The sequence below is a fragment of the Rhodnius prolixus genome, unplaced genomic scaffold, assembly GCF_049639745.1.
Source record: "Rhodnius prolixus isolate KJV_2025 unplaced genomic scaffold, Rpr scaffold_1, whole genome shotgun sequence".
NCBI classification, from domain to species: domain Eukaryota; kingdom Metazoa; phylum Arthropoda; class Insecta; order Hemiptera; family Reduviidae; genus Rhodnius; species Rhodnius prolixus.
This window is the reverse complement of record NW_027411581.1, coordinates 10,292,411-10,312,917: the sequence shown is the minus strand read 5'-3', so window position 1 is coordinate 10,312,917 and position 20,507 is coordinate 10,292,411. Positions and strand designations below refer to the sequence as shown.

Genomic DNA, 20,507 nt, shown 5'->3' with positions numbered 1-20,507 from the left:
ATTATATTAGCCTGCTGTTTCAACAAATTACCTAACTTTAATAAGCAATAATAAGTTTTAGGTCCTTTTCTTATTTAAGAACTCGACTTTGATGATTCGAATGAGAAAGCTCACATATCCCCGTACTCCAAAATTATTTATTTATTATTCCGCAATTTCGTACTTCGATTTGCCGAAGTTTGGCCAAAACCTAGCTGCAGAAGCGGCAACTTTACGAAAATGCGTGAAAAATCAATTTTGTAATTCGGTTACGTTTGCAATTACTTCTCTAACTAGACGGAGCAACTGTAAGAGGATCTTTATTTTAAACGTGAAAGATGCAGTCAAATGTAACAATCGGATAATTTCTTTTACAATTATGAACAAAATATGCTTTACTATGATTACACCTTAAAAGAGGAAGTAAAATAGTTTTATACAAAATAATGTTCGTAATATAAAGTAAAAATTGTGGGGACGAATTAAGTGTCGTTTGTAAACCCTAAGATCTTATTCAGGTTCACTTCGGATCTGTTTTCCAGGGGGATCTCTTTCAACAGAAAGTAGTTTAAAATTATCACATCTCCATTAAACCGAAACACTGATTAAAAATCAAAAAGTATCTTTCTAATATTGGAATAAAACATTTACTCATCTCTAATGACTGTTAATAAGATTTCCTGTATATTTCTTTACGTTTGAGTTGACTTATCTGATTAATGAGAGAACACGTGCATAACCACGTGCCTCACTCTGTCTAACCGTCGACACACGTGTCCTAGACGAGTCTATTCTAAGTGCCAGCCGCTATTTACATTCTCCTTTCCTTTGATACATTTCCTAGTTAATATATATTTTAGTAAATTTAACTTCAAAATTTTAGTTCCTCGTCAGTAGTGATTTAAATTAATGAAAAGGAATAGTTTTTTGATATGAAGTATTAAATGATCATAAGCCAATAAAGTTCATTATGATGTTCAGAAAGATTGTAAATATCCTGGTGCACGATGTAGTTTTTGATAGAATACGAGACGTAAGTGGGGTGCAACTAGCCAATTAAACCATAGATTTGTACACGAACTTGACAGGAGCGGGAAGTTCAAGTAGGAAGAGGAGTTGGGCTCCAGGTCAGGGACATTAAGCGCCCAAGTGGGCCGCATAACCGTTAATGGGAGGTTCTCCTGCTGCTATCTGAGATAATTACTAGTTGGTTCTGTGCAGAATCCGCATTACATTCCATCCTACAATCGAGTTTACTGTACCACCACTGTCTTGGCTTTTCGGTTCGATGCGTTGCCAAGCAACATTAATTAGCGAGAAAGCCATTCTTCCTCGTATTTTAATATTTTGACATATTTTCGCTATCTCTAACTTAAAAATTGACAAAAAATATGACCAATCTTTTTTTATTGTTACCCAGTATCAAGACTGCCTTCCTGATCCTGTTTTTCTATCTCAAGAAGTCAGGATTCATTAATTTTTGTTACCATCGTCGGACATCATCTTCTTGCCATCTCATACACAGTCATCTTTTTGTTCTAAAAATACTTAGGAGGTGTTTTCAAGGACATGGAAGTCTACTATTGCGCATAACTTCTTCAGTCAACTAATAACGGATTGGTCAGAAGAAGCTAGCGCTTTGTTAAGATGGTCAGGTCACCGAGAGAGCAGCCGCGACCAGAAGGATTTCTTAAAGAACGTCTTAGCCAGTAGAATCGTTATATTAGCTTCTCCTACATACTTCTTAAATAAGAGAAACTAAAGTTTAGAAAAATGCTAAGTTTTCGACTCTGGGGGAAATGAATTTTCATTAGGAGTATGTCTAAGTTTGACATACTCAAGCCAGCCTCCGCCATATTTTTTGGGCAACAAGGTACATCAGCAAGGTAAAAGTTTTAAAAGGCCATAACAAAAAAAATTTAAAGGCAGCAGGCCGATTCGAACCCAGAACTTCGAAATGTCCTACCTCTGCACCATCTGTCTGCTTCTTCATAACTTCCTTTCAATTAATCGTTTGTTTAGGAGAAAAAAAGTAAACACCCAAGTAATAAAACTAATTAAATGTTTTGTGTTAATTGTTGCAGTCAACCAGAAAGTACCTGATGTACAACGGAAGCCGAAGACCGCCAGCCAAATGGTGAGTTGTTTGAATTAATCTTAACGCTTAGTTTCCTTTCCCCCATCAACTCTGCAATCATACTTTCTCATTCTCGGTTCCCTCCCTAATTCAGTGTTCTTCGCCAGCATCTTGACATTTAGTGCCTAGTATTTTAACCCTCCATTATTACCGCGGGGTAACTGATTTCATTCACTAGCAGCAGGACAGCTGATAAATGACAATGTTAAATGTCGTCAAAAGTCTTTCACGACCTGCGGCAAGTCTTTATTTCTTTTGACTTCCCGAGGTTTCGTCTTATTCTAGAAGCGAACTTAGGATGACCTCACATTTATACAATGATGAATAGGTTATAACCAAAAGTACAGTTAACGCGTCAGCATCTGAGGTTATTGGCGCCCGGTTCAGTGCACTACCGTACAGTGGGCTGTAAGAAGTTCCTAGGAAGAGAAAATCTAAGGGTCAGCAGCTGGATTCGAACCCAGGATTATTATTATTATTATTATTACTCATTCGTGATAGAACGCAATGCAAAGAATGTAAAGCGTGTACAGTAGAATCAAATGTGTTTAACATTTTCAGTGGAGCCTTGATAAACAGAACAAGGAAATTGGGACCGGGGTCAGATTTGTGAAAGTTCTAATTACCGGGTCAATATAAAATATAAATAAGTCAATATGCAATAAAAATGTTAAATTCTTCTTTTAGGAAGAAAAGGAATCGTATATTCGCTTAACTTAAATTTTATGTAGTTTTGTCTGTTGCTAATCAAGTAATCGAAGGAAATGCCTGTTGGTTGCGGAGATATGGTTTTCCTAAATTGGCGAAGGAATCGATTCTCACTATCATTTAGAAATCGAGGAAAATGTTTTCTTCTAAAGTATAACCTGTACTCGTATAGTACGACATTACAGACAATAATTAAACTTTATAATAATGAAGAAATTCAAGAAAGAACAAGTCATTTACTTTCCGTACAATACAATAAAAAGTGTAACGTAAATATATGCGTGGGATTACACTTAATCACAGCTTCAGTAGAACGATTTGCGCTCAAAGTCTCCAACTAAAATGTTAAGCTAACTTTTGACGGTATAGTAAGAGGCGGCGAGAAAACCGGTACTTAGTGCAGTAGTGAAAATGAAATTGAAAAAGAAAATTGCTCACACTGACTGCAAGCAACCATTTAAGGAATTTAAAAAAATGATATTTCAACTAAGGTCGAAATTTTGCTCGCTGTTAAATTTTTGTTTTTTTTTACCCGTTTTACTTTGAATAAAGAAAATATGTGGGATAAAATGAGGTGAGAAGAAGGCATGCGAGGATGTAGGAGTGAAAACAGGATGAGAAGAGGACCATACACATCCCCTCCTGATGTTACTCTTCTGAAACCTGACTATAACTCAAGATTAGGGAGGGTATCCTTTACTACTTTCTCCAAGCCAGGCCTGAATCCCATTTGGGATAAACTTTTTATATAACACTATCTTATAGGGTTAAAGCTTCGCTCCAACTATTTTGTGGTTTTGATACGGGACGTTGAAAGGTTCTCCTAACCAGTAACTATACCACACAAACGCATGCAACTTTTTGTCACTCTGCTAGGATATCCTATTTTAACACTAAGAACAAAGCTTATTTCTATGGGAAACGTCCCTTATTTTACGTGAAATAGCCCGTATGCTTCAAAAAGTTGTTCAGAATATGAATAAGTTCTAAAGTGATATGTATATTACAAAAAAACGATGTTTATCAGGATCAGAATTAAGAAATCATTTTAAGAATTGATTTAAGAATCAATGTAATTCTGAAGTTCTCGAGGAGAAGGGCAGAGAACGATGATTATCTACCTTTAATTGATGAACAGAGTCATGTCTCAGGGTAAAGCGTTCAAATTTCATTGGATCAGTTGTCATTAAAGCGAATTTTATTTACATTTCAAGAGAAAATTAATGGTAGCTCTAGTGTCAAGTACCTTGGATCTATTCTGAGTAAAGATGGTAGGTGTTCTGAGGACGTGAAGGATAAGGTGATAGGGAAGAGCTGCGACGCGGATGCTGCATTCCGTAATCTGGAACCGCGCTTTGAGCATTCCCACTAAGCACCAAATCTACACTACCCTCGTAGAAAGCTGATACTGTATAGCTCCGAGGCGAGAACATTGACATCAAAAGAGAGCAGTACCCTTAATTTGACAGAAATGGGATTCTGGAGGAGATGTTTAAGGAATACTATCTTCGATAGAGTCCCAAATATGGTTATAAGGGAAGCCGTCAAGGTTATAGATACAACCATACTGGATAGGGTGGACGAAAAAAGGCTATTGTGGTTAGTTCTTCGCATGAGTGATAAGCGCTTCCCAAAAAAGGCTCTCTGCTGGCAACCTGCTGGCAGACAAAGAAGTGGAAGGCCTATGAATAGTCGGCTCGCGCAGGTAAAGGAACTAATGAGATAGCGCGAGGTCTATGCGAAACTGACGCTCAGAATAGGGAAGGATGGATGCTTGGCGCAAGGAACCCTGGTTAGGGAAATACCTTGGAAGAAGAATAAGAGACATCGAAGAAGTTTTTTTAACTTTGGTAATCAATTTGATCTCAGGGACGTATTATGTTCATTTAAGAAAACAAAGAGAGGCATTTGATAAGTCTTGCATATCTTTGAACTTCCAAAAGGTATGGCTTAAGCAGCAAAAGTTGTTAACAGTTACATCTTGAGATGCACCACCATGCTATCTGAATCTTATCGACGACATCTTCTGCAACCCAATATTCCAAGTGTAAAGTGAAGACAACCACTGATAGGTATAGCAGCATCATTTGGTCTACAATCGATCTACATAGAAATCTAAAACTGATTGAAGAGGTTACAAGAAGCAACTCTAACGTTAACGCTAACTCGTATCACGCGGTGTAATAGTCACATCTTTACTTGCCTGTCGCGTAAACCTATTTCTACAAAATAATTCGCAAATGTTGCGATCGTTTGAGTTTCCTACACCGTAATCATTTAATATCTGCTACTCTTAAGTATCGATCTACCAAGCCTTCGATGTTCTACCAAAAGAAACCCAGGACTTTTCTCCTGTCCCTATTAACTATAGTAAAGTGAGTCAATTGTGTTAACGACAATTACAATATAACGCGCATTTACAGTAGGAACCAGTAATCTTAGCCACTTCTTCCCTAATCAGTATCTGTTTAGAAAAACAAATATAATTCTTCCTCCCACACTGTAATGGTAGTGACGCTGGCCTCTATTAATTGACAAAAATTGGTTCCAAGATGTCGCTTGATCGAGGCGAGCACGCACTAGATCTTGCTAAAATGTTACCCCAGTATAGATCGTAAAAGTAAAGTGACTTTTATAACCTCTACCAGTATGAAGGAAGCTGTTATGTACTACAAGGTCATAAACTCTTGGGAAACTAATAAAATTGCTTCTAAGTTTCCTTTCAGTTTTCTATAATAATAAATTTAAGTTTAAAATCTCTTTTAAGTTTATTGAATTTATTTTTAAATTAGCTTGGTATTAAAACTTGGTTTGAACATTCGCACAACTGTACGCGTACAGCTCGAGGATTTCCGGCGGTTTCCCTGTAATAAAAGTACTTTTTGAGGATATTATTTTTTAGGATATTTGCCACTGATTTGGCAAAGTTGTGCCAAAAAGAGTGCTGAATATTGAAGTGTTGGCATAGTTTCATTTTAAGAGAAAAAAAGATGTTCAAATTGAAAATTATCTCAATCTTTGGCTTTGTTTCCAAAACTTTCGTATTTTAAAATTGACTTTTATTAATAGCACATTCCAGAATTAATTACTAGCTTTTTATTAGAAACTGAGACTTCAAAGAATTGAAACTAATTTGTATTAAATAAAGAAATATGCGAACAAAAAATGTGATTTTTCAATTCTGGATCTAAAAGTAATATTTCTTTGTGAAGCTGATAAAATCGAAATTCCAAATATTCAGCTCCGAGAAGAATATTTTGCATAAACACAGGAAATATTGACAATTTTAGAACAGTATATCCGCTATAGATTCACCATTAAAATGTCCAATTAGATTATTAAATAAATTAAGTGCTGAATGATGTACGAGCTTCAGATCCCCTACTCGAAAGATCCAACGGAGTCAAGTAGTAACTCGTGTCCTGTTAAAACAAGACTGTCCTTTACGTCATAATAGTTGTACAATTGCCCTCCAGTGAATGACAATCCTGCTTGTGATGAGAGTGGGTGTGTTTAATGTATGAATGGACATGTTGATTGATAGTTATTTTGTTAATGGGAGGACTGATAGATTCTTTTAATGTCAATTTTGACAATCAATCAAAAATTGGTTAACTGTTGAATTGACAAAAGATACATTTCCTTATAATGCGATTTTGTCGAGAATTTTTTTGAGAAAACGTGTATTTTTTGAAACAAGAATTTCTCCAGTTACAGAGTGTTAAAACAAAGGCTCAAAACCCCGCTTCAAAGGCCTACAAGGAATCAAGAATGATTCGAGACCAAATAAAGTCTTTCTTCAAAAGGAATAAAAATTTAGTTACCAAAAAAAACCGATGAAAAACGGTTCTTAATTATTTAACTAAATTATTTAATCGTGTTAAAACTGTCTTAATGGAGAGTTTTAATCAGAAACACCCATTTAGATTCCTCAATCGCGAAATATGATGCTGTCGAACGTCTTCAGTGATTTAGATGCCCTGTTACTTACATTTGAAATCTTTTTCTGAGCAAAATGATTGTCTAAGAGATCCATAGGGAAGTGTAGCGTTGTTTGCCTCTAAATTTCTCTTTAAAACAATCTCCTGTTTTACCATCTACATAATATCAAGGAAGGTTAAAAGCTCAGCAGGAGTTTTAAATTTTGTGGAAATGAAAACAATGTAGATTTTAGAGCTCGAAGATTTATAAATTGATTTTCTTTAAACTTTCTTTAAATACCGTTTACTCACCTAAATTCCTACCATATTTTTTTTTGTATAATAAGTAATTGCATGATCCTGAATGTATGTTTTAAGATACTATGATTTCAAGTGTTAAGAAGGCATGGGGTTGACGAGAGTTTTTGATTGGCCGCTACCTTCTTCTTCTAAAGAAGACCAGATCTTCTTGTCCATATTTATTCATGTGAGTCTTTCACTCCACCAGATTTTCTGCCCTCGAAATGTGCTGGAGATTTGAACTATTAAAAATACTTTGGGCAAAGGTGACTATTACCATGTTACTTAGTATTATGATTTTATTTTTAATCATATTCTTTCATCCTGTTCAAACATCAGTTCAGTTACTCTTCTTCCCTTCTTTAGCTGACAATCATTAATTTGTATTGCATTACGCAGTAAGTAACCGGAATTACTTTAGCTTTTAAAAGACTTACATTAAATGCAAATGTAAACTTGAAAATTAATCCCACATTTGTATTGCCTTGATTTAGAAGAACATTAGTTTAAAATAGGTTTTCACGTGGGTTACTAAATACTGTTTCATATTCAAAGGAATGTTTTTTAAAGTGTACTGATACTTTCATTTTTGGATGAAATGAAAGTATGATATTGATATTGCCAGCGATTTATCAATTGATTCTTATTGTTACGATATTACTTCTTGTAGGATTTAATTGTCCTGAAAGATTCTTAATTAGGACAAATATTTTTGTTAAATAAGATAAAGAAGATTATTGAAATTGGCCCTGACTTAGAGAGAGTTGACAAATTAAGGAAAAAGAAAAGAAGATAAATGGTGTAGATTAGATAAGATGGTAGAGCTAGATTGTGGTTCTAAACTTAACAACACCTTTTACCAAATACGAGTATGTCTCCTGCTGGAAACTGTAGCATTCTCCTTAAACAGCAGGAGCTTTCGTATTTGCCTAAGATTTTGGTTCTTTGCCAGTTACTTTTCTTTCATTGTTAGTGCAAAGCTTTTACATAATCTTTCCACGGGGGAATCTTATTGGCACTCCTTGTTTTACAGGAAGACCTCAAGTAATCTCTTTCATCAGCTGTGATTACTTTGCATAAAAAACAAGTATAATATTGTTCACGATTTTGCTGTTATCATTATGATTTTACAATTATCGTACATTAATACTGTTCTAGTAGTTTATACTTCAAATTATCGGTGCATAATATTAATTTGTAAACGCTATTAGTCAATTATTTTACCGTTTACTTCACTATCTTAAGTTGAACTATATTATTAGTGGTACTCTATAAAACCTATAAATAATTCATTAATAAATCATTAAAACCAGTTTTAAGTATTATTTAAGAATTTGAATTATATGTAGCTATTAAAAATATACCATTAGCATTAATTTCTGTAGAATAAATTTTGAGTTGCTGTTCATTGTTTTCGTTGTCAATATGTTATGTTCAATTAGAATTGTGAGTAATCATCTTATAGTTCTTATTGAATTCTTAAATTAACAAATTCTTAGACATTAACAAAAAATTTAATGGTTAAAAGCCAAAATTAAAATCAAGAGGGTTATATGCCAGAATTCTTTTATATTTGTTATCCTTGAGCTGTTGCATGCGCCTTGCAAAAAATTATTGATTGTTTATTAGGAGAAATTAGTTAGTGAGTTCTAGACACGCATAGTGGCCTAACTTCTTATGGGTAGAAAACAAACAAGTAATTACTCTCAACTTGAGATATTCTGTGTTTGTGTCAGTCATTCAAGTTTGACCAACATGGGGATTAGATTAGATTAGATTTCGTGAGGGTTGTATAAGAAAACTGCACTACCACAGAATCCAGAATAGATCTAATGAGGCGCCAACTAGTGTAGCCTCTTCTGCCCTGTTAATTAGACTTGGACTTCAGCAGGGCGGGTTGCTGGTAAAGTTGAAGGTATCAGTTTTTCATTTCTGAAGCCGTAAAAACCTTGCCATTGACACAGTATTAGCAGAGCGGTTTTCTTCCCTTCCTGACTAAACTATCTCAGGCTATCCAACGAGATTTCCACAGTCTTAACACTGGCTTAAAAGGAAGTATTTAGACGAATTGGTCGCTGCTAAACTCTGTCTTTACTAAACTCAAATGAGTAATAAACTTTTTGTCTCTGAACTAGAGAACTTTTTGCACAGTTCTGCTAGATTATACCAAAAACTTTTTGTATTTGTGGCTACCTAAACCATACAAAGAGTTCTTAACAAAATGGCAATGAAATAATGTCGCACTCTATCTCTTTTAAAAGTAGAATAAAGTAAAGTAATTGCCTACTTTTCCAGACGGGCTTTACGTCCAACTACCAAATTAGGTGTCGTGGACGGAGGCGACCATCAAACATACTTTACTACAAAGTTCTCTTATTAAACATTCAAATAAAATCCAAGGCCTAGACACCGGGAATCGAACCCACTAACCAACTATACATCTTAGCATTGCTGGACTAGCCTCTTACCGCTCGGCTACCGTGGCGACTTCTTTCACTTTTATTTATTAATTTTTTTTGAAGACGTGTTAATATCTTAGCTCATTAGCGTCCGGAATGTTTTTAGCACGCTACCAACCACTAGACAGTGTGGTCTTATTATAGACACATTATCCATAAATACACTGAGCTACAGAGGCTCCAATTTTATGAAAATCTTTGGGAGAGCTAATTCATCTAACCACTTATAATTATAGTTCATAAAAACCGGGATTAAAGGCAATGAAAAAGAGTGGACGGCTAGCCTAAAGTGGAATACCTCTACACCGATTTGTGCTAACAGTTTGTGGCACGAAACAAATCTTGTAATAAAAATTGTTGCAGTAAAGGCATTGGAAAAGCTTGTAGAAGGAAGCAAAGGACGTCTCCTTAAGGTTTATGTGGCACGAAGTAGGTTCTCTTCTTTGGTAGGAACATGCTTGAGAGGAAAGACGATTAGTCCCTTAGAGTTGGGAAAAATGGGGTGTTTCTGTCTATTTATAGCCAGGATATTTCCAGGTTTGAGCAGCATTCAGGATAAAGGAACCTTCTCTAAGGTGTGTAATTAAAAACAACTAATTAAATCCCTTTTTTAGACTGTTTTCTACAAGGAAGTAATTATGTGTAAAACACGGGCTAATTTAGAACGTTGTAAACACTAAATTAGAAGTGTTTTATAGCTTAATTAATTATTGCGTTAACTGGGATTATAATCGACATAAATTCATTTTAGTAAAAAGGTTAATTAGTGCGGCAATAGAGTTCAATAGTTGATTAGCAGTAGCGCCTTATCATCCAAATTAATGGACCATATTAGTTCATTAAAATGATAGCAGTTAACGAGGAGGGCCAGCCAGCTACTGAAGCTGCCAGTAGAGTCAAAACGGTAGTTTCAACTAAACTACGTCCCTAGCTCGCCTACTAGTTTTAGTGAAGCGTTCATTTATTGTGCTGAGCTTAGTTGAGACTGCTACACGAAGTGGCGATATCTAGAGTACTGGGTGGCGTGACTCTTTAGCATTTAGATGCGAGCCACTTAGATTGATGGCTCTTTTTCACACTAACACTCTCTGATTAGGCTAACTGCTCACATTTAACACTCCTTTATTACAATAAAACGGTCCTTCTAAAAATAATTCTAACATTAAGCAACAGTAATTAAAATAATACTTAGCATGGTCACTAGAAATGAATAACTTTATTATCCAGTAACATATAATTGTTCCAGATATTCTTGAATATGCTCGTTTGTGATGAATAAGTACAATCCAAAGAGGACTCGTATCTTCAGTTGAAAATGACGCTCGACCAATGTCTAAGCGTACATCTCCATTTAACCAGGCATCATGGCAGCGGAGAGGTTATTGGTGTCGTCTCAGAGCTAAGATTTATGGTTTTACAAAGTTCTGTTCCCTGAATTACCCAGATTATTTTATTCTTCTTCTTACTCATAAAAACAAACTGAAGTTACTGTTACACTGCTTAGTAATTATGGTATAGGGTTTATGTATGCAGTATGATCAAGTTAAAAGCGGAAGAGATCTACAGTTGTGCTTAAAGATCTTTTTCTGTTAATTTTCTAAAGCAAAGACGGGCTCATATAAAAAAACCCAACAGAGTGATAATTGTAAAGAAAATGAAGTCTAAGATTTGAAAAGAACGATGTGATTTGGGCTAAGGAAATGAGTAATATTACTCCAGCGTGCAGTTCGTCCCATATTTTACATACAGCCCGTATATTTTAGCTTGCAGTTCGTGCCATATTTTAGCATGCAGTTCGCCCTTAAAGTATACTGCACAATTACCAATTTTGTAAAAAAAAATGATGCTTGGTATATCCTTGAAGGAGCTTGATATGCAGTTTCACATAAAACGAGAGAAAGAATCTTTCACTTCCATCATAAAAAGTGTAATTAAAGAACATAGTAATGAGGAAGTTAAAATATAAGTGTTTGTTATAAGTCAGAAAGTTATTTAACTAATTAAACCTAATAATTATGGAGCAATTATCTTAGATGCAAATAGATTGATCTTGTGTATTGTAATGAAACACTAAATCTTACTGTCATAAGGCAGCTCCTTAATAGGGAAGTAGAAATCAATGTCCGCCTCCGGAAGGACCCTTAACGAATAAAGTTGCAGCAATTTTTCTAATTTTAAATAGAATAGTTAATTAAAACGTAAGACTTAATGAAGATGATCTTAAACTGTGGCAAACATTTTGATCGTTTATTAAACAAGAAGTTGTTGTTAAACTAAAATGTGATACAGAGCTGGGCTCTTGAGAAAATAAAAAAATTGGAAAAGATTACATTCTAAGATTACTGCAACTTAAGTGGCACCAAAAAACAAAAAAAAGAAAGCAGAGTTTATGGTGTTTGAGTCGTAGGTAATTCGATCTGGACTGAGGTAAAAGCACTAATAAGCCAGTGCTGGAAATGAATCTGCGAACTTTGGCTGAAGAAGTAAGCGATAGGCTGATGTGTGGTTACAAAATGGTTACAGAGTAAGGCCGAATCCTAGAAGGATTTCAAATGCTTTGGAGATTAAAAGGTAAACTGAAACCGGTTCCAATAACTACTCCGTTAAGGAGATGGCATTCTAAGGTTACTCAGATAATATAAGATGATCATTGACACATATAATTTTATGTCGCAAGATTAGGCCAAGGTAAGAAATGGTACTTTACAAGTTGTAAGGTTAAGTATGTACTTTAGAAGTTGTCTTCCAATGTTCTGACGATTTCCAAAAACAACACGTGCAGTTAACTGTCCACCATTCCTTCGTAACATCGTAACAACAACTGAACAATGATCAAGTAACTACCTGTACAATGTTCAATATGAATGGATGGCTCCAAGAATGACTCCCTTTGATTGGCTTCCCCTTTCTCCAAACAACCTTTGACATTCATGTGGACCCACTTTCATAATCATGCAAAGAGGTTACTCTGAGTTTCAGAATAACAAACAAAGAGATTAATTAATAATTAAGCTCTCAGAGTTGCCTTAAGTAATACGTACCTTCCTCTGGTTTCTGGTTTCCATTGATTACTCCTATTCATCTTTTGCCGTTTTGCACAGTTATAATTAGTCTCATCAAGGCGCCTTGAGGGCGGAAAGGAGTGAGGCAAATATCGGCCAAGGATTAAAATTCCTTTTTAATAGAGAATCCTGATATAAAACCGCAATTATTTTCTTGTGTATAATTTCGGTTAAATTGAAAATATTCTTATCACATTTTGCAACAACAAATTCTGGTATATTTTCTTAAGTTTCAGAATTTCTCCTATAAATTTAACTCAAGATTTTGAAATTTAATTATCCAAAAGTTGATTATATCCTTCAACTTTTAATTTTATAGCAATTATCTTCTTAATTGTTAAAACATTTGCCGCAAAAAAAAAAATAGTATTGAACTTCTGGAAGCAACACAAGAACTCGAGTGCGTAAAACCACACTTTTCTCACTTCTACTGTAAATACGAGGGGGTACCCAAAAATAACCGGAATTGCGTTGCTGCGCATGGAGCTTATGTAGTACGCATTTCTGCCGCTAGACGTGTATAGCGCAATTCCTTGCCAGTTCAGTCCTGCCTGTGTTGTCTGCCTGGCTTGTTCTGTTCATCTGCAGTGATTGTTTTTACCAGCGCTGTTTTGTTCTTTTTTCGTTTGTTATGATGGCAAGTTTAAGTGAACAACGTGCAGCTCTGAAATTTTGTTTTCTACTCGGCAAAAATTCTGCTGAAAGTGTTTTAATGTTGAAAACAGCTTACGAAGATGACGCTATGGGAAAAACTCAAGTATACGAGTGGTTTAAAAATGGCGACATGTCGATTGATGACAAACCTCGTTCTGGACGTCCATCAACTGCCCGAATCGACGAAAATGTTGAAAAAATTCGAGAGCTGGTGTTCACAGACCGTCGACAGACAATTGATCAACTGTCAGAGAGTAGTGGGTTATCTTGGAGCTCGGTTCAGCGAATTTTAACGGAAGATTTGGGGATGAAAAGGGTTGCTGCCAAGTTTGTTCCTCGAGTTCTGACTGACAATCAAAAAGAACATCGAGTTGAAACATGTCGTGCTTTGAAACAACAGCTTGAAACTGATCCAGACTTTCTGTCAAAGGTCATTACTGGTGATGAGTCATGGTGCTATGGTTATGACCCAGAAACAAAGCAACAGTCGAGCCAATGGAAGACGTCATCTTCACCCCGACCAAAAAAATGTCGTCAAGTCAAGTCAAACATCAAAACAATGCTGATTTGCTTTTTTGATGCCAAAGGTGTAGTCCATTCAGAGTTTGTCCCCCCAGGTCAGACCGTCAATCAAACCTTGTATTTGGAAGTTTTGAAAAGATTGCGCAATAGTGTTCGCCAAAAAAGACCCGATTTGTGGCAAACAGGAGACTGGTTCTTCCACCACGACAATGCACCTGCACACACAGCCATCTCTGTTACACAGTTTTTGGCTAAAAATGGCATGGTTCCGCTGCCCCACGCACCTTACTCGCCTGACCTGGCTCCGTGCGACTTTTTCTTATTTCCACGCATGAAAAAGGGCATGAAAGGTCACCGATTTGACAACATTGAAGAGGTCAAGAAAAAAACGAAGAAGGAGCAGTCAGCCATTTCTAAAGATGACTACAAAAAATGTTTCGAACAGTGGAAGCACCGGTGGGACAAATGTATTAGTTGTAATGGAGTGTATTTTGAAGGGGATAAGGTTGTTCTGTAAAAAATTTGTAAATAAGTAGCTTTTAAAAAATTATTCCGTTTTTTTTGGGTACCCCCTCGTAACTATATTTCCACATTTGGCACCCGAGTTTCAGAATTCCTGCAGGAAGTTCTGTCGCGAGAGATACTCAAGGAACGATTAGTAGTAATAAGTGACTACGCGACATCAAACGATCTTCGTATCTCTGACTTTTTTTTTTATAAAAAAAAATTTATATTTTTAATTCACAAAAGGGGAAACACAAGTGTCAGGATTAAAAATGTGGGTCATAAGAATTGACCCATAAGTTGATGTCTCCCAGTCAAGGAACCCGCTGTATACTTCAATTTAATGGTTGAAGAGTTGCACGAACAGGAGTACAGGCGAGGCCAGCAACGTTTATACTGTTAAATTTTTTTTATTACTTTTGAAACATAGAAATACAAATTAAATATTTAAATTTGTTATTGTTATTTGTTGTTAATATGAATTATTCATGAAACAATAATTTCAAGTAATGAACACAAATAACTGCAGAAATCATGTTCCTGTTTTAATTGCCTACTAAATTTTTGTAATAATTAATAATTTATAACTCTTTAATATCAGAAATTAAATTTTTTAAGTTACCAAAAATTCTTGGAGTAAAGTTTTTATTGATAAATCTAAGTCGTCATCAATTAGAGAGTTCCTTTTTAAAAAGCACTTCCCTTTGTGCGTCATACTACCATTCTATTATTTCTGTAGTAATTCTTAAAACTGGCACTAAATAACACGTTCCATTTGTGGCAAACTAAATAAAAGAAACAGGAAGAAATTATCAAGTTCAACATAAAATTATTATTATAAAAATATAATATACAAAAAATATTATTCGTGGGTTGTACACAAATCCAATTACGTTTGCGCAACACTGTGTGGGTTTTGAACGCCCCCGCACGATCTAACGAAACAAAATAAAAACTTCAATACTTTTTTTGGAATAAATAAGTTTTTAAACCCAAAAATCAATTTCCTTTTTAAGTAGAAGCAGTTATTACTACAAAAATAATCTCTTTTCTGATTGATGTCTGGAAGTATTGTTATTTAATATAATTAATTTGGACGTTCGTAGTATTTACATCATTTCCTGTATCTCTCATTTCTTTCGCTTATTGTATAATAATGGTGTTCATGGAATTATGACTGACACTTTTTTGCACTCAATCGTTAATGGTGTTGGAGTGAAGCAAGATGGGACTATTTTTAACAAAAGTGACTAACAATCCTCGCTGATCTTCTACCTAGGAAAGGTTAAAAGCTAGTAGGTGAAGCGGAAATAATATGTCTTCTAAGGGTACGTTTACAACGGAGCTGTGAGTATAGATGATAGCAGAGATGATAACTGATAGAGTAATATATAATCGCTGATTAGTGTGCACAACAGAGCTGTGATACATGCAACATGTCCGAGAAGTGAAGAAGAGTTTTTATGTTCAGCAGCAACAAAAAGGTATATTTTAAAGAAAAAACGCTTTAGAAAATATCATGTACATACCATAAATAAAAAACGAAGTACTTTGGGCGAATTTCACTATTTATATAAGGAACTTAGAAATTATCCGGATCGTTTTTTTGAATATGTGAGGATGGGTCCACCCACATTCGACTATATTTTAGAAAAAATAAGCTCAAAATTAAGAAAACTTTGGAAAAATTGTCATGGAAATCCTATAACCATAGAAGAAAAACTAGTGATTACTCTTAGGTAAGTAATGATTTTATTGAAAAAAAAAACAAATAAATACACATGAAAATAAATGTAAGCACGATTTAAAAAACAAAATATTGTTTAAAAGTAAATAATAAAAAATAATGAGTAAAGACAGCACTAAATTCAATTCTATCATCTATGCTCGTTTATAGCAGCGCGTATGAGTCACTAGTCGAAGCTTCGTTGTGCACGCTCACATAAGAATGTACTAGGTTATTCTATAAGCGCTGATGCATCACTGCTATCATCTCCGCTATCATCTATGCTCACAGCTCCGTTGTGAACGTACCCTAATGGATGAAAGAGTTCTAATATTTTGAGATGAAAAAAAAACTCAAATCTATCGTCATTGGTGATCAATCGTTGAGAAAGAGGAGTTAAGAAATGGAATTCTGGCTGCAAATGCCAAAACGCTAAGGAGTCAACTTATCAGTCGTTAAATAATATATTTTTTTTATTTACAATCTGTATACACTGTATACAATAAGTAAATATGGAGAGAGTGATGAACTGGTGCGGGAGGAGAGCAGGAGGAGAGAAACTACCCAGCTGTAGCACTCTCTATAGCAGAGAGGAGAATGTGAGGAGGTGAGTGTGAGGAGGAGAATACGAGGAGGAGAGAGGAGAGATAGGAGAATAATGTTTTAGGTCTTCAGACTACAAGGGAGGCCACTGGCGATTCAGTCGGTGAGGAGTATTAGGGATGTCAGAGGAAGCGAGAGACAGTACAAGAGGATTAGTGCTAGTCGAGAGAGCAGTATGGAATTTTTGGTATTTAGTCTTGGCGAGTTGGTCTATAAAGGGGATGTTGAGGTCGTTGTGAAGAGTACTCGCTTCGGCGGAACATATACTAAAATTGGAACGATATAAAATATAGATTTATAAAACCAATGATCTATAAACCGCTAGAGAAAACAACTTGTTTTTTCTTTTATCTAGAGGCGAAAAAAATAAACAATAAAAAGGCTTTGAAGGAGCCAGCCACCTTCCTGAGGATTGCATGTAAGTTCTCCATTCAGATAAATCCAAGAGCAGGTAGAAAGTATAGGTGCCAAAGCAAGATGTACCAAAGTTAAAAGCCTAGAGCTAGTAAAAGATAGTAAAATAATTGTCTATTTTTTGCACTAGACAACTTGGCCAACTTAGCGAACGGACTCTGGAGTCTATGCCTACCTGTTTGTAATCTGTTCGTATTGTAAATATGTTCTTTTTGTTTAAATAAAACACTATTATTATTATTATTTTTGTTATTATTATTATTAATCGTCTATTTTTTTATGGGACTTAACCCTTATCTAATTACACAATTCAGTTTTAAATATTGCTGTAGTTGTTTTATTTATTAAAAATGGAGGTAAAGAGTTAAATTAACTACTCAGCTGTTTCTTATTCTTAATTGGGGCCATATTGCTGGACTTATCAAGAAAATATTACGGTCGTTGATTCCTGAAGAGCATGAACAGGAAATTGCTCACGAAGTACTTCGCATTCAGCCAACCAAGAAAGATGAAATGAGGAATAACAAGTTCATCTCGCACTATGATCAGAATAAACGGAGCACAGTAATTTAAAGACCTTTGCAATTTTAAATTCAGTTAAAGATCATTGAACAGTAACGAACAGTAATCAAGTTGAGAAAATCTTAATGTTCTAACTAATTATTTTCTTAATGAAAAGAAAAGAGAGGGAAATAATGAGATCATGCGGCTAAAACCCTTTTTCTTTTCGTGCTCTAGAGAATCAATTTCGAAAAGAACAATAGCAATAATTCCCATTTTTAGGATTAAAAGAAATTAAAAAGAGTATTTGAGTAACTGATTGATGGGTTCGCAATATCTTAAAAGAAGCTGATTAAAAGTTCTCAGTAACATTTATCAGAAGTTCTGAAAAACTGGTGACTAACAGGTAGCAGGAAATGGATGCCTTGTTTTATCATCATATAAACAAATACATATGCCTACTCAGCTTCCAAAAACATTAAGATCTGTCATATATGATAACCTAAATCATCGTTTCTCGATGTGTCTGTTTGGTCGCAAGTTCATATTGTCTTCTTTTTTTTTAAAAAAAAATATTGTCTGTATAAGTAATAAATTATCTGCGAGAAAAGAATAACGTTGCCTTAAACAGATTTAGATTTACATATTAAAACTGTCCAGTAGGATCTTCCAAAAACTGCACAAAACTTCGGAAAACTCTCATTTTTGACAATCATTTACATCTTTTTCTTTAAAAGATAAAATTTCAAAATCTCCTTTAGAATAAAGGGCAAATCCTTGATTAAAAGAGTGTAAAGCCGATATGTAACTTCGCAAAAAAGGTCAGCCTTAAGGTTAAACTTACTTTAAAAGCAACTCGATCATTAATTTGGACACCATTTCAGTATTTATTAAGCAAATTAAATTCATTTAATATTTTTCTAACGTTGATTGATTAAAATCAAAATAGCTTCATGATGTGGCGCTTGATTTAGTTTTACATTTATTAGAGAAATTAGGTTTTGAAAATTAATAATTCTTTTGTTAAAACACTATTGGAAATGAATTGTTTTGTAATGAAGTATATTTTTTGTTTCTAATCTTACTAAGCAGTGCTAGTTTGCTCTATGATAAGGCGGAAGTAGAGCAAACTAGGGCACAACTCTTTACTAGAGATAGAAGTTAAATATAGCTCGTGGAAGTTCTCTGAAGCTGTTTGGTCTGCTGACTTAAATGAGATGTTGATGTTCCCTTTAAACTCAAGAGCAGCTAAACTGCTCACGTGTGCCTTCCACTACAATAATAACTAAAATCTTAAAATAGTTCAACAAATGTCTTTTCTTTCAGCAAAATGTTCGATTCACTTAAAAATTAATCAAGTCTACTGAATGCAATATTAAGCCACTTTTATTTGAGAAAAGTTACTATTTCCTTTAAAGAAAACTAGCAAAAAGAGAAAAAATTTCCCAAGTCGACCACTTCAAAGATCTCACGGACAATCAGATAATTTTTGTTTTTGTACTGAGACATGAAAATCTATGCTCTGTAGAATCCCTTTCTTAGATATTTCAAAATCTAGGTCATTCATACTAAAACATCATGTACTCCTAACCACTTTTGTATAAATTTTACATCGTGCTGCGGGAAGTTAAGACATGTTATGAGAGGTTCACCTGCAAAGTGTAAGAGCGCCTTAATGCACGCTATCTGAATATTCATTCGATCTGTTCTCTGGAGTTATAATCTGGCCGGCGATTAATCTGCAACTATGTTACTATACAATAACACTTAAATCTTGTTTATTTCTTTAGAAATTTAATATATTGTATGCTATTATTTTTATGGGATAAGTGTTTGTTTTAAAATAGAGAAGCTAAAAATTATAAGCTTCATACGGACTTTACATCCACTTTAGAATCATGATCAATCGTGCAAGTAAGGAAACTAAGGAATATCTGGTAAAATTATCCATGATTTTACGTTTTTCCTTTTCTTTCTGAACTTCTACATCCAAAACAAGCCGACCTAATGTGTTTGATCCAGTCCTGGCATAGAAAAAGAATGTTAGAAAGAGAAACTAAGGAATATCTGGTAAAACTATCCATGATTTTACGTTTTTCCTTTTCTTTCTGAACTTCTACATCCAAAACAAGCCGACCTAATGTGTTTGATCCAGTCCTGGCATAGAAACAGAATGTTAGAAAGAGAAACTAAGGAATATCTGGTAAAACTATCCATGATTTTACGTTTTTCCTTTTCTTTCTGAACTACTACATCCAAAACAAGCCGACCTAATGTGTTTGATCCAGTCCTGGCATAGAAACAGAATGTTAGAAAGAGAAACTAAGGAATATCTGGTAAAACTATCCATGATTTTACGTTTTTCCCTTTCTTTCTGAACTTCTACATCCAAAACAAGCCGACCTAATGTGTTTGATCCAGTCCTGGCATAGAAACAGAATGTTAGAAAGAGAAACTAAGGAATATCTGGTAAAATTATCCATGATTTTACGTTTTTCCCTTTCTTTCTGAACTTCTTCATCCAAAACAAGCCGACCTAATGTGTTTGATCCAGTCCTGGCATAGAAACAGAATGTTAGAAAGAGAAACTAAGGAATATCTGGTAAAACTATCCATGATTTTACGTTTTTCCTTTTCTTTCTGAACTTCTACATCCAAAACAAGCCGACCTAATGTGTTTGATCCAGTCCTGGCATAGAAACAGAATGTTAGAAAGAGAAACTAAGGAATATCTGGTAAAATTATCCATGATTTTACGTTTTTCCCTTTCTTTCTGAACTTCTACATCCAAAACAAGCCGACCTAATGTGTTTGATCAAGCCCTGGTATAGAAATAGAATGTTAGAAACGGAAACTAAGGAATATCTGGTAGATCTATCCATGATTTACCTTTTTTTGCAATTTTCCAGAGATTTTAGATTTAAATATCTTGGATATTTTGGTTCTATATTTCTTGAAAAGTTAATTTTACTGATTTTTATTAAACTTTTATACGATTTAGTGACGTAAAAATCTGCG

At 34.7% G+C, this 20,507-nt stretch overlaps 1 protein-coding gene across 4 annotated transcripts in view; it reads left to right on the top strand.

Moving 5' to 3' along the window:
- The window catches only part of sick (sickie), a 353,303-nt gene that overhangs the window by 67,330 nt on the left and 265,466 nt on the right, over positions 1-20,507 (top strand). For all 4 annotated transcript variants that reach the window (XM_074127748.1, XM_074127763.1, XM_074127757.1 and 1 more), the window contains exon 4: positions 2,064-2,116. In XM_074127748.1, coding sequence (XP_073983849.1) covers positions 2,064-2,116 — 53 coding nt within the window. The remainder of the gene's footprint in view (positions 1-2,063; positions 2,117-20,507) is intronic.